This window comes from Gymnodraco acuticeps, unplaced genomic scaffold (genome assembly GCF_902827175.1).
Source record: "Gymnodraco acuticeps unplaced genomic scaffold, fGymAcu1.1, whole genome shotgun sequence".
In the NCBI taxonomy this organism is placed as follows: domain Eukaryota; kingdom Metazoa; phylum Chordata; class Actinopteri; order Perciformes; family Bathydraconidae; genus Gymnodraco; species Gymnodraco acuticeps.
Genome location: NW_022990279.1, coordinates 111,547 through 126,038, shown reverse-complemented (window position 1 = coordinate 126,038; position 14,492 = coordinate 111,547). Strand labels below are relative to the sequence as shown.

At 46.9% G+C, this 14,492-nt stretch overlaps 1 protein-coding gene across 1 annotated transcript; it reads left to right on the top strand.

Moving 5' to 3' along the window:
* Window positions 1-6,949: 6,949 nt before the first annotated feature.
* Window positions 6,950-13,372, top strand: LOC117549660 (complement C1q-like protein 2). The gene is made up of 7 exons (XM_034221718.1): window positions 6,950-7,202; window positions 7,355-7,396; window positions 7,585-7,647; window positions 7,782-7,844; window positions 8,018-8,059; window positions 12,618-12,746; window positions 13,015-13,372. The coding sequence occupies exons 1-7, from the start codon at window positions 7,019-7,021 to the stop codon at window positions 13,296-13,298; spliced, it is 807 nt and encodes a 268-aa protein (XP_034077609.1). The 5' UTR covers window positions 6,950-7,018; the 3' UTR covers window positions 13,299-13,372.
* The last annotated feature ends 1,120 nt before the right edge of the window (window positions 13,373-14,492 follow it).

The window sequence follows — 14,492 nt, the reverse complement described above, 5'->3', positions numbered from 1 at the left end:
GGGTTGGCAGGACCCCCGGCAGGACCCCCGGCAGGAGAGTAGTCGGCGGGGCCTCCAACGGCACAGGACAAAGGGTTGGCAGGACCCCCGGCAGGAGAGTAGACGGCGGGGCCTCCAACGGGACAGGACAAGGGGTTGGCAGGACCCCCGGCAGGAGAGTAGACGGCGGGACCTCCAACGGGACAGGACATAGGGTTGGCAGGACCCCCGGCAGGAGAGTAGTCGGCGGGGCCTCCAACGAGACAGGACAAAGGGTTGGCCGGACCCCCGGCAGGAGAGTAGACGGCGGGACCTCCAACGGGACAGGACAAGGGGTTGGCAGGACCCCCGGCAGGAGAGTAGTCGGCGGGGCCTCCAACGAGACAGGACAAGGAGCTGGCAGGACCCCTGGCAGGAGAGTAGACGGCGGGACCTCCAACGGGACAGGACATCGGATTGGGATTTGAGAAGGGACTAGGGAAGGGACTGGAGATGGGACTAGAGATGGGACTAGAGAAGGGACTAGAGGAGGGACTAAAGGAGAGAGGAGGGAACTGGAGGAGGGACTAGAGGAGGGACTAGAGAAGGAACTAGAGAAGGGAACTCGAGAGGGGACTCGCGAGGGGAACTAGAGGAGGGGACTAAAGGAGGGAACTCGAGAGGGAACTCGAGAGGGGACTCGAGAGGGGACTCGAGAGGAGACTTGAGAGGGGACTCGAGAGGGGACTGGAGAGGAGACTTGAGAGGGGACTCGGGTAGGAACTTGAGAGGTGACTAGAGAGGGGACTCGAGAGGGGACTTGAGAGGGGACTCGGGTAGGAACTTGAGAGGTGACTAGAGAGGGGACTCGAGAAGGGACTCGAGAGGGGACTCGAGAGGGGACCCGAGAGGAAACTCGAGAGGGGACCCGAGAGGAAACTCGAGAGGGGACCCCGAGAGGGAACTCGGGTAGGAACTGGAGAGGGGACTCGGGTAGGAACTGGAGAGGGGACTCGAGAGGGAACTTGTGTCGGTCGGTACGCCGACAGGACATGGGGAGCTGGCGTCGTCTGGGGAGCCAGCAGGAGACGAGGTGCTGGAGTCGGCCGGTACACCGACAAGACTCGGGGAGCTGGCGTCGGCTGGGGAGCCAGCAGGAGACGAGGTGCTGGAGTCGGCCGGTACGCCGACAAGACTCGGGGAGCTGGCGTCGGCTGGGGAGCCAGCAGAAGACGAGGTGCTGGAGTCGGCCGGTACACCGACAAGACTCGGGGAGCTGGCGTCGGCTGGGGAGCCAGCCCTGTAGCCGAAACTGGAGTCGAGCCCATGGCTTCCGGGGCCGGTACTGAAGCCGGAACCATGGCTGCTGGGGCCGGAACCATGGCTGCGGGGGTCGGAATAGAAGCCAGAATCATGGCTGTAAGGTCCGGTTCTGGAGCCGTAAACATGGCTGAATGGGCCGGCTCTGGAGCCGGAATCATGGCTGTAAGGTCCTGTTCTGGAGCCGGAAACATGGCTGTAAGGTCCGGTTCTGGAGCCGGAAACATGGCTGTAAGGTCCGGTTCTGGAGCCGGAAACATGACTGCTGGGCAAGGAACCGGAACACGGATCAATGGCTGTGTGGGGTGGTACTGGAGCACGGTACCATGGCTATGTGGGATGGTACTGGAGCACGGAACCATGGCTGCTGGGTCCGGCACTGGAGCCCGTACCATGGCTGCTGGGGCTCGGGCTGCTAGCCTGGCCTTGCGACGACTCCTCTTAGCAGCCTCCTGAATACTCCGTGGACCTCCATAAGCCTGACGAGTTCCGGAATACGACTCCTGGACAGGAGCAGGAACTGGGGCAGAAGCACTGGCTGACTCCAAACGGACCACACCGAGACGTTTGTAGTCAGCAGGCTGGAAATCACACACCCAGAGGAAGTTCAAAATCCAGCCAGGCAAGAACTTCACCAAGTCTGGTTTCTCCATAGCCAACCGGTGCGCCTCTACCAGAGCGGCCTCCCTCTGCCGAACACTGGATGCTCCACTCCACCAATCACAGCAGCAAGCCAAACCAAAGGAAAAATGCTGTAGCTCCACCTCAAATGGATCATCTGCTGGGTCCATTTCAGGTCGGTTCGTTCTGTCACGGTTTGTGCAGGAAGCAGGACCCAAATGCAGATTAAAGTGACAAAAACTAGCTCCTTTATTTCAAGGCTCAACTAACAAATACAGAACAGAACACTCACCGCAGACCAAGTCAAAACACAAGACGAACCGACAAAGACAGACGGAAAAACCAGAACTTAAATACACCCAGGACTAATCAAACAAACACGAGACAGGTGAGGAGGGAGGAGAAAACACAGAGGCACCAGGTGAACACAATCGGGTAATCAGGGAGGGAAAACAGACAGAAAGCAACAGGCAGGAAACGGGGGTGAACAATTTACAAAATAAAACAGGAAACCCAAAGACAAGACAAAACAACAACACAGACAGATCGTGACAACATGTCTGCAGGCCCAACGTGTATCACTAAGCCTTTGGAGTTCCCTTGGTGCACCGTCAAACATCTCCCGCTGCACTTCCAGCTATTTGTTGTGTACATAAGACCCAGATATGAACACATACAATCGTTCCATCAATGAGAAGAAGTTTCCCGCATCTGTTACACTTTTGACAGAGTCTACTATGACTAAGTTTAGGCAGTGTGTACTGCAATGCACATAGAAAGCATTTTTGGCTACTTCTTTTATTTTCGCTTGAACACCAGCATGTGCCCCGCTCATCACTGCAGCGCCATCGTAGCCCTGACCGACAAGGTTTTCTTTATACTCCAGCCCATGTTTCTCAAGAAAACAAATAATCTTACCACTTAACGCAGCAGCATCCAGGCCTTCTGCCACGTCAAACTCCAGAAAGCTCTCGTGAACAACACCATTGTAATAGTATCTCAGAACAAATGAAATTTGCTCTTTTTTCTGAAGATCTTTAGTTTCGTCTACAATAACTGCAAACTGCCTGCTCTTTTTAACCTCTTGAATTATTTCTTCCTTAACCATTGCAGCCAAACATTCCAGTATCTCGTTTTGGATAGTTTTACTGGTGTATGTTACATTTTTAGCTTGCTTTTCAAGTCTTTTTTAAATCATAGGATCATGGTTTCCCAGCAAATCTAACATAGCTAAAAAAACACCTTTTTTTTCTGAGTCAGGATTCTCCCTGTGACCCCTCCGCTGGGCTGTGTTTTCTGTGGCAGTTATAATCAGAATCTCAGCTAGTGTTTTAATGTAGTTTTGATTTTTAATCACCTGTTTCTTATTTTGCTCATCCAATATTCCCATCATTGAGCTATTTCTGTCATTCATTTTCTTGTTTTCTCCCCATGCAAACATTGTATTTACATGGCTTTCAGATCGGGCATGAGAACAGAAACCACTGTCTTTCATTGTGGCCTTTTTCCAGTTACGATACCCGTCAATTGAGGTGAAAACGGTCTTGGGGGCATCAGGTAAAGAGAAATGTCTACAGGGGAAACAATACGCTGAATCATTGGACTGTGAGTACTCAAGCCATGAATGAGTTTTGTACCAGTCCGTTCTGAAGCTTCTTCTGGCTCCTCCCTGAAGGGTCTTGGGGAAACTCTCCCGTGTCGGCTGAGCTGGCTCCTCACACCTGGACTTGGATATGTCTAGAAAATGGGAGTAAAATATATTCAAACTGTAATAGAGCTTAACTGATTACACATTATAATCAACTAATTATAACACAGTTTGGAGCTGTCATTTATTCAATATGTGTTTAACCTACTGGCTGTGTTAATGCGTGCAGCACAACATTTTGGCCTAGGTGTGTATTGTTTTGGGTAATTTTTGAATTTCAACCTCAGCTGCTATAATAGGTCTAAAATACATTGTACACAAAATACTCACAATCTACCCTTTTACTCATACTCAAAACTATCTAAGGAAAGCAAACATAATTTTTTTTAATTAATAATATATTTATTAGACTGAGGCTAGCCCTGTCTCTTAAATAAACTGTTTTGCAAAATGTCCTTTTGTGTGATTTTTGCATCTTATTCAGATGCATTATACTTTGTATTAACAATTTTCATCACATGTGGACCAACTCGACTGGCCGTTGGTTGCAAGGGTTTAGGAATATTCCTTTCCCCCTCACTGTCTGAGCTCTGCATGCCGTCTTGTTGTCTCTCGCTCTCTCCCTCTTGCACCTTGTCTATGTGATGCTCTCCCTCTTCCGTCTCTTCTTCTCTGTTGTGTTCTCCTTCCTCCTCCTGTCCCTGTTCATCTTTGCCTTCTATCTCATCACTGACACTTTCCTGTTCTTCATCTCCTTCCACCTCCTCATGTCCCTGGTCATTTACCTTGTCACTTCCCTGTTGCTCAGCCTCACTTTCTATCCTCTTTGGTGACAAAAAACTTGCAATGCCACGTTTCCTCTTCATTTCTATAAGATTCAAAGTCCATTTATTACGTTGTTTTCTTTTATATTACCAGTAATCATTATTAATAATGGTGTTCAAATTAAAATGCTGTTTGAGCAAATGCTTGTTGTTTTCCCACTTACTGTGTGCTTCAAACTCTAGCTTGTGGCTTGCAATCCAAACAGATTCCTGAAATAAGATTCAAAGTAATTATTGAAGAGCAGAATCGTTTAGCCTTGATCAGGTCGTACATCTTGCTAAATGATTGATAATATAAAAATATTTCATGCATGACATTTTTTTAAACAAAAACCTAGCTAACGTTCCACGCACACTGTACAGTAAGTAAAGAGTTACTGATAATAACGTTACTCAACCGGGTTTGTATTGTTTCAATATCAGCATTAACGTTATGATTCACATGGACATATCTAACTTCTCTCTTTTATGTAACTGGAAAACATTAGCTTTGTTCTACACTTATTTCACAGGAGACGTAGTTGATCAGTCTTACCTCATTCCTTCCGTCTACTTCTAGAGATGGGCGAGTCATGATTCATCCGGATCATTAACCCGGATCCTAGTAATGAGCCGGTCGTGACGAGTCTCCCTCTCGATTAACCCGAGTCCTTTGAGTCCTACACCTGATGTGACGTAACAATTAAAACTATAAATTGCGTCACTCTTTACTCTCTTTATAACGTGTACAATCACATTACAACGTTGTTGTATCCAGAGATCCAGCAGACTCGTCGCCATGCACGAATCAACAGCAAATTCAGCCCCTCCTCCGGCTCCCGCGAGAGTCCCGTGAGCCGTGAGTGAGCCGTGAGTCGTTGGACTCGCGGGAGCCGTGAGTGAGCCGTGAGCCGTGAGTGAGCCGTGAGTGAGCCGTGAGCCGTGAGTGAGCCGTGCGTCCGCAAATCTCTGAGTCTGCTGCGACTCGTCGAGGGAGCCGTGGGACTCGCGGGAGCCGTGCGAGCCGGAGGAGGGGCTGAGTCTGCTGTAGATTCGTGCATGGGGACGAGTCTGCTGGATCTCTGGATCTGCTGCCTGCTATATGTTACGGCTCTGAGTCCTCGTAGGCTACTGGTCTCTCTCGATCATTGACCTGGATTCACGGATCCCGCGATTTTTCCGGCTCTAAATTAAGTTTCAGTGTAGACTTCTAACAAAATGGTCATGTTGTGCAACAGTCTCCTGTAATAATATCTGCATTTCCAATAAGGATCTTACTTGGAAACTCGTTTATTTTGAACATGGCACACAAAAAGAAACAAATGATAGAAAATTGCAAAACAGTTAGAATATATAAAATGTAATTATACAATTATTATTATTATTATTATTATTATTATTATTATTATTATTATTATTATTATTATTATTATTATTATTATTATTATTATTATTATTAAATGAAAACACAATTGTGCAAAATTAGCTTAAGTACAGGAACATATTAAAATAACTATATACATATAATGCAAAACACTTATTTTTTAAAATGCACACACACACACATGTTTTATTAAAGCAAAAGACACTGTGTAGCGGAGGTTAATGTAACGTTAGTTTAATATGCTGGTTAAATGCAACAACTTTTCGGTTTCACCGGTAGGATTTCTACGGTCTTGGTCATGCTGACTCATATGACTCAAATGACTCAAATGACTCGTATGATCCGGATCTCTTCAATGATTGACTCAGAAGACTCCGAGTCCATAAAATGATCCGGATTTGCCATCTCTATCTACTTCACCGAATGCTTCTCTATTTGTTCTGTCCCGTTCAAAATTAAATCGCCGCCAATCACATTTCAGCTCGCGCCAGGGAGGGGGGTAACTGGCTCGTGTCTTGTGGTGCATTCACTTGCACTCGGACATTAGAGATTTTTTCTCATAAATGTCCGATGAGCCACAACTTTTATTTCAAAACAAAGCTGCCAACTGGGGTGGCAGCTGGGGTGGCATTGGCAAGGATGTGTTTTAGGGTGGCAGCTGCCACCCCATGCCACCCCGGTAGATCCGCCCCTGGCTAGATGGCAATGATGGTGGTGGGGCAGGTGAGCTATCGTTAGCCTCCGGCTCCGGCTGCCGCTGCACGTCAACATTGCTAACGTTAGCGCTCGATTTATAATGCTACCGAACTTGCTGCTGCAGCTACAGTACAGCACAGGTTAATTAAACGGTTCGCTCGTCACGCAAGGTATCACATGACATGAAAGGGAGCAAGGTCATTGGACAGACAAATTACAAATTAATTGAGGTTGCTTGGTTACTTTGAAGACTGCGTGAACCGGTCAATGCCATTGGGGCTCCCAAAAAAAATTTTTTAAAAAGAAAAAAATGTAATTCTTTTTTTTTCTTTTTTTGCATGGGCCCCTTGCCGGCTCTGGGCCCCGGTGCGTTGCACCGGCTGCACCGTTTACAGTTACGCCACTGATTTGTTGGTTCCTTTAAAATCAGGTTAATGTCCAAGGACGTTTGGATGTTTTTCACATTTGTTATCAAAGACATCTGCTGGATTGTCACGTGCCTTGCCAGTGACCTGTTTAACGTGGATATAAAGATGGGGACAGAGCGAGACGTGTCTCACTTCTCTGTCTGAACAGCGATATTTCAGAATGAGGAGAGCTGCAGTTTTTCCGGCGTTGCTGCTCTGTCTGCTCTGGACGGGGGCTCGGGGTGAGGATCAGAGCAGCAGTCAGACCCAGGTGAGCATTGGCATCTGGGCTGAGGTGAAGGAGCTCAGAGACATGGCCATCGAACACAGGATCAAGATCCAGAGGCTGGAGCAAGACAACACAGGTGACACAGCTGGCACAAAACACACTGAGAGCCATGTCACGCTGCACTGAGAGCCATGTCACGCTGCACTGAGAGCCACGTCACGCTGCACTGATACATGCAACCATCATCACTGACACTCTTCACTTTAAGGACTCATTTGTTGTTTTTAGCCACACAGGTCAGACTGACAGCCATCGAGAGCAAGCATGCAGGTAAATATTTACATATGCTGATTTATATGTTGATGTACAATAATGTTTGTGACAGAGCTCCACAGTGACATCTACAATAATATTATTTATCTGAAGAAAGTGTCCCCACCACTTTTGAAAACAAAGTGACGCCTGCCAATGAGTATGAGTGTGTTTTAATCCTAATTAAAAACCTAAAATGTGTTCAGTTCTAGAGGCCAGGGTGATCTCTAGTGAAAAGGATGTGGGGGAGTTCAAGAGAGCAAACGCAGGTAAGCTATCTGAGTTAAAGTGAACTCTTTAGTGTGGTAAAAAAACAGGTGTCAAACTTTCTAATATGTGATGTGTAAAAGTGACGGAAACTGAAATAAACTGAGGATGAAAACTATATTTTAAACTTGTTCAGGTCTAGAGAACAGGATGAGCTCCAGAGGAAAGGAGGTGGAGCAGCTCCAGAGACCGAACGCAGGTGAGAAACTATTATTAAAAAATAAAGATTGGCTGCTTTATGTAAAAAAACAGATGGTGAATTTAAAAGTGAGAAAAGAGAAGTAAATTATATGTTTAACAGAAATAGTACAAACATATTGATGAGATATGTTTGTTTATCAGCTGTTAACCTGCTCTTTCTCTGTATTGCAGAACGCCTGGCTCGAGTCACAGCGAGTGAGATTAAGAGCACAGGTAGGAGAACAAAGTAATCAAATAAGAATAGAAGAAATTACTAATATAATTATATTTTTCTATAAAAACGTTGGATTTGTTTGCCGTTTTAAAAGGCAACAAAATATTGCAGTGAATTTGAAAAGTGAATATATAGTATGCAGGGTTGGGAGGGTTACTTTGTAAATGTAATCAGTTACTGATTACTGAATACATGGCTCTGAAAGTAATCAGAATACAGTTACAGTTACGCGACGGCGTCTTAAAAAAGTAACGTAATCAGATTACTTTTAGATTACTTTATTTTTCCATCACAGATGGGTATGTTTTGGTGTAGGCCTCCAGGAGACATAAAAAGCAAAAGGAAATTGAACGTGTTTTACTGTTTTAATGGCTTATCAAGAGCACAACTGAAACATAACATCTGAAACGATGTAACAACATAATAAACTCTTTGAGGATGCAGCTTGGGATGTGAGGAGTGAGGGACACGGCTTAGAACGGGCGTGTCGTCTTCTGTCCTGCCAGTGTTGGCAGGACATGAATTAAAATGTCGAATTCGGACTTCATTTTAAGGACATGTCGGCCAGGGGTGTAATAATAATAATAATAATAATAGCTTCGATTTCTATAGCGCCTTTCAGGGGACCCAAGGTCGCTTCACAAGTAATAGTGCAAAGACAAACATAACAAAACAAAAGACAGACAAACAGAACAACAGATCGATTTAGGGGCCGAAAGCCTTGGCAAACAGATGGGACTTGAGGGCCCTTTTGAAGGCTTCAAGTGTGGGGATGTTGCGTATCTCCGCAGGGAGAGCGTTCCAGAGGGTGGGGGCTGCCACACTGAAGGCTCTGTCCCCGTAGGTTCGCAGTTTGGTGCGGGGGGTGGTAAGCAGGCCAGAGTCTGAGGACCGCAGGTTCCGGGGTGGGGCATGTGGGTGAAGGATGTCCGATAGGTACTGGGGGGTAAGGGCATGGAGGGATTTGTAGGTAAGGAGGAGGATTTTGTAGGATATGCGGGACTTGACCGGCAACCAGTGTAGGTGGATGAGGGTGGGAGTGATGTGCTGCCACGGTTTTGTGTGCGTGAGTACCCTAGCAGCACAGTTTTGGACATACTGGAGCCTGTCCGGGGTTTTGTTGGGAACCCCGAACAGGACACCATTGCAGTAGTCCAAGCGGGTGGTGACAAATGCATGGACTAGGGTTTCGGCAACCGACTCCGAGAGTGACGGTCGGAGTCTGGCAATGTTCCTCAGGTGATAAAAGGCCGATTTGGTCACAGATTTGACGTGGGAATGGAAGGAAAGGGTGGAGTCGAGGATGACACCCAGGTTGCGGGCTTCAGGAGATGGGGAGATGGAGCAGCCGTCAACCTCAAGGACGAAGTCACCAACCTTCTGGAGCAGGGCCTTGGGTGCCACAACCATGAGCTCTGTTTTCATGCTGTTTAGTTTCAGATAGTTGCATGACATCCATGCTTTGATGTCATGCAGGCAGTTGATGAGAGACTGAGGGGGGAGCTGGGAGGATGGAGTGGTGCTGAGATACAATTGGGTATCATCAGCGTAGCAGTGGAAGTTGAGTCCATGATGTCGGATGATCTGGCCGAGGGGGAGCATGTAAATGGTGAACAGGAGGGGGCCAAGCACAGAGCCCTGGGGTACACCGTGGTGGACTGGGGCCGGGGCTGAGTTTGAGCCACTGATGGAGACAAACTGTTTCCTGTTGTGGAGGTAGGATGTCAACCAGGACAGCGCTGTGCCAGTGACACCTAGGAGGTCTGAGAGGCGGGTGAGGAGGATGTTGTGAGAGATGGTGTCAAATGCTGCAGAGAGGTCCAGGAGGATGAGGATGCTGAGGCGGCCAGAGTCAGCAGCAATGAGGAGATCGTTGGTGATCTTGATGAGGGCGGTCTCAGTGCTGTGTTGCTGTCTGAAGCCGGATTGGAAGGGCTCATAGAGCTCATTGTTGGACAGGTACTGATGGAGTTGGCCGGCGACCACTCTTTCCAGAGTTTTGCTGAGGAAGGGAAGGTTGGAGATCGGCCGGTGGTTCTGGAGGTCGTCGGGGTCCAGGCCAGGTTTTTTGAGTATGGGGGTGACTGAGGCCAGTTTGAAGCTGGTGGGGACTATACCAGGAGCCAGAGAAGCGTTGATGATGACCACCATGTAGGGACAGGCTGTGGGCATGGGGTCCAGGGAGCAGGTGGAGGTCTTGGCCGAGCTGACCAGTTTGGCCACTTGGAGAGCATCCACAGGGGAGAAGGAGGAGAGGTTGGAGTGGGAGAGGCGCGGCGCTTGGGGTGCATTACCAGGTGGCTGAGGTGCAGGTAGGGGGGGAAGGGCCAGTCACCAGGAGCTGCTGATGGATGGCCTCGACTTTCGCCTGGAAGAAGTCAAGGAATTTGGAGCACAGATCGGGAGCCCCTGAGGGCTGAGGGGCGTCAGGGGGCCGTAGTAGGCGGTTGATGGTGGAGAACAGTCTTCTGGGGTTGCTTTGCTGAGCACCAATGAGACGGGAGTAGTAGTGAGTCTTGGCATGGGAGAGAGCTTCCTTATATGTTTTGATATGCTCACGAAAGGCCAGGAGGTGGACTGTGAGGCCAGTTTTTTTGGAGAGCCTCTCCAGCTGGCGACCAGAGGCCTTCAAACGGCGGAGTTCAGTGGTGAACCAGGGCGCAGGGCGGGTGAAGGAAACAGTCCGGGTTTTAATGGGGGCGAGAGAGTTGAAACTGAGGGATAGGGCAGTGTTGTAGTGGGCTACCAGGCCGTCCACGGTGGAGTCGGAGGGACCCGAGGCCATGTGGGTAGCTATCAGGTCCGATAGGGCCGGTGCACTCACAGTCTTAATGTTCCTAAACATGATTAGAGCATGTGTAGAGCTATATTTGTTCAAGCACCGGATCGGCAAAACAGGAGAGTGTGTGCACCAGTCTGCCTAGATCTATGAATTCATGTCTGTGACTCTCACAGTATCTGCTGCCCGCAGTTGTTTTATAGAAGGAAAACCTCCTTCACTTCATGAAATCTCTGCAGCACCAGGAGGCAGCGGGAGGGTTAACTCAGCCTCTGAGAAGACGAGCGTGCAGTGCCTTTCACGCACCGCCTTCACTGTGTTTACCTTCACAATCATAAGGCTAAAGAGCGACCGCAGGCTGATGTGTTTTAACCACACACACCTCTATACACACACAACTTAAACGCAGACTTTTGTTCCTCCATGTTTCGTTGTTATCGTTTCACTGAGCGAGCGGACCCGCCCCTTTTTTTTTCAAACGCTCCTTTTTGGTCCATCTGCGGCGGTAATAGGTTTTGTGCGCTGTGATGATTCAGCTGTACCTTTAATATAGAATATTAAATGTTGTGAGGAAATCTTTCCACCAATAATTCCAATAAGTAATCCAAAATGTATTCACTTCAGGTTTACGAAAGTAACTGTAATCAGATTACTCGTTTTTCAAATGTAACGCGAGCTGAATACAGTTACTTGATTTTTGTATTCTGATTACGTAACGGCGTTACATGTATTCCGTTACAACCCAACCCTGATAGTATGCTAGAACATTATTTTCACATCAGATCTGCAATAGTGAAATTGTATATAAGAGACTATAACTTTATTTGACTAAAACAATGTTAAACTTGTTCAGATAGAGTCCAGGATGAGCTCCAGTGAAAAGGAGGTGGAGGAGCTCCAGAGAGAGAAACAGAAACTATAGAGTGGTGCAGGAATGAATCCTAAAACCAGGAAGTGAGTCAGCATTTCACCACTTCCTGTTCCCTGGTCTCAGAGCCAATGGGATCTCTCCATAGGATTTAGGAAAATAGCTGGAAATAAGGTCTGAGACACCATTGAAGAGACGGATCACGTTTTGTTCTACGACATTAAATCCATCAGCAGTGACCCCACTGGTGATTTCTGAAGAGTTGACGTGTCTGAGAAACGATGGTTGTTACCAAGTGGCTGAATAGGACTACAGAAGTTGTGGAGGACGTTGTACGTTATTACGCCGATCACGTAAACACTCCGCTAAGTTTGTTTGCCCTGTTCTGCTTGAAAGCAAGTCCCTGCCTCCTGCAAACTGTTCAAACAAACGCTTCAACTCGTTACATTTAGAATCTGTATGTTTGAATATGGATCTTAAGTTTGCGTGACGTTGAAGTCGTGCTGCTGGACTCGGCTGTAGTTCCTTTATAGCATAACGTTAGCATTTTGCTTCTGGAGATTAGATTTATGATTAGAAAATTATAAAAGTAGGCTGAACAAAACGTGCATTTATCAAACAGGCTCGTTTTCCAAAGACCTTATTTCGAGCTATTTTCCTAAATCCTATGGAGAAATCCCGTTGCTTTTTTGTCGAGGGAACCAGCAGCTTCCAAATATACGTCATCCCTGCACCGCTCTATTATCAAGAGTCAAAATGTTATTTAATGAATAGAACTGGTATACTGAGGAGAATATTAAACATCAATCTCTGCTGACTATCAGAATCCAAACCACTGACTTTCTTAGTTTAATAGACAGTTTGTGAATGAGTTCTCATCTCTCTGTGTGCTTCCTCCTCTTTCTCACAGGCCATCTTCAGGTGGCATTCTCAGCCGGTTTCACTGATTCAGGAGCCGTCGGACCCTTCAACACTACAATCACACTGAAGTACAGTAAAGTCTTCACCAATATCGGCCAGGCTTACAGCCCAACTACAGGTACCACACACACACACACACACACACACACACACACACACACACACACACACACACACACACACACACACACACACGAGTGTGCATTTTCTTCAGAGTTTTCTTAATGAAACCATTAAAACATCTCTTAGTGTTCCTACAGTAGATCATGCTAGAAAGTAGAACCAAGTCAAGAGCTCCTACGTGTCCCTTATTAAAAAACCCGTCCTTAAGTCCTGCTGAAGCTCCAGAAACAATCTACCCTCACTGACCTACTCCTCTGATGCAGGTATCTTCACAGCCCCCGTCAGAGGAGTCTACTACTTCAGATTCAACGTGTGGGAGAACCGCAGTTTAGTTCATACCTCTGTTGAACTTCATCACAACGACCAGATGAAGATGAGGCTTTATGATTACAATGATAGCACTGGCTATGTCTCTGCGTCTAACGGAATGGTTCTTCAGCTGGAGCGGGGAGATGTTGTCTGCATCGTTCTCACCTGCGACCACGGCGTTTATGATGATTCTTATAACCGCATGATTTTCAGTGGATTTCTACTCTTCCCTCAGTGAAGCCCACTGTAAAACACCCACTGCATTAAGTTTCAACATTACATATTAATAAAGAAGTGTGTTGACTGAATATATATAATTGTTTGTGTTTATTTTTGCTTGGTTACATGAACAAGAGGCATTCATTACCATAACAACGTTTTCTACGGACAATATCAGACCAACACTTTAGCAGTGCTGTTGTTGTCCTAACCCTCTAAACTGAGACCAAGGCCCTTTCTCATTTCTCCAACTCCCCTCCTCGACTCCCCTCCTCGACTCCCCTCCTCGACTCCCATCCTCGACTCCTATCCTCGACTCCTATCCTCGAGACTGCGGACGAGCCGAGGAGGGGAGCTGAGGAGAGAGGAGGGGAAGCAGCAGGCGGTTAGAGAAATGAGAACTCCTCTCCTCTGAGCGGATGTGTTCATGACGACTTATATATTTACTTTTAATTCATTCACAGTGCGGTATAATGAGACAATAACAGGCTACAGATGCGGACACACACATACACACACACACATATATATATTTATATAAATATATACCATTTCAGAATCAAACAGAGCACTCTCATAATAACGTAACACTATCAGAGACTGGGTATATATCTCCCCCCCCTCTCTGGTCGCTACAATGAGGAAAATAAATTATGGGCCAAAAGTTGTATTTACAAGTATTAAAAGTAAGCAGAGGACACCAAACCAACTGAAACCTGTCTGTCCGCTGCTTCTACGCACTGAACAACATACACACATACACACTGTACCACACACACCGACAGCTCCTAAAGCACAATCAGGCTACAGCCGTTGTGTATTTTATTATGTGAAGCACTAAATGGTTTTAGAAAAATATCGAGTCTTTGTTTGTAGATATCTACTAAACTAAAGCAAATACAGAGAGTAATATGCCTGTTATACTGAGTGATGTGGTGACACGTTATTGGACATAATTCACCTCTCGTATTGTGTTGCCACACGGACCCTTTAGTGGGAACACCTGTAGCGTTAGCTTCCATTCCTGCTAGCTCATCAAGCAGAGCAGTTCATGTGATAACCTCTCTGTTATTAATGGCTAATAAAGATTAGAACTCTGTTCTTAATACACCGCCTCCGACTCCCTTTTCCTGGCACTACACTGGTGACCCTGACTTTTCCGAGAAAGTTTCCGGGAAATTAACGAGCATCGCTGAACGCGATGTGTTCGTAA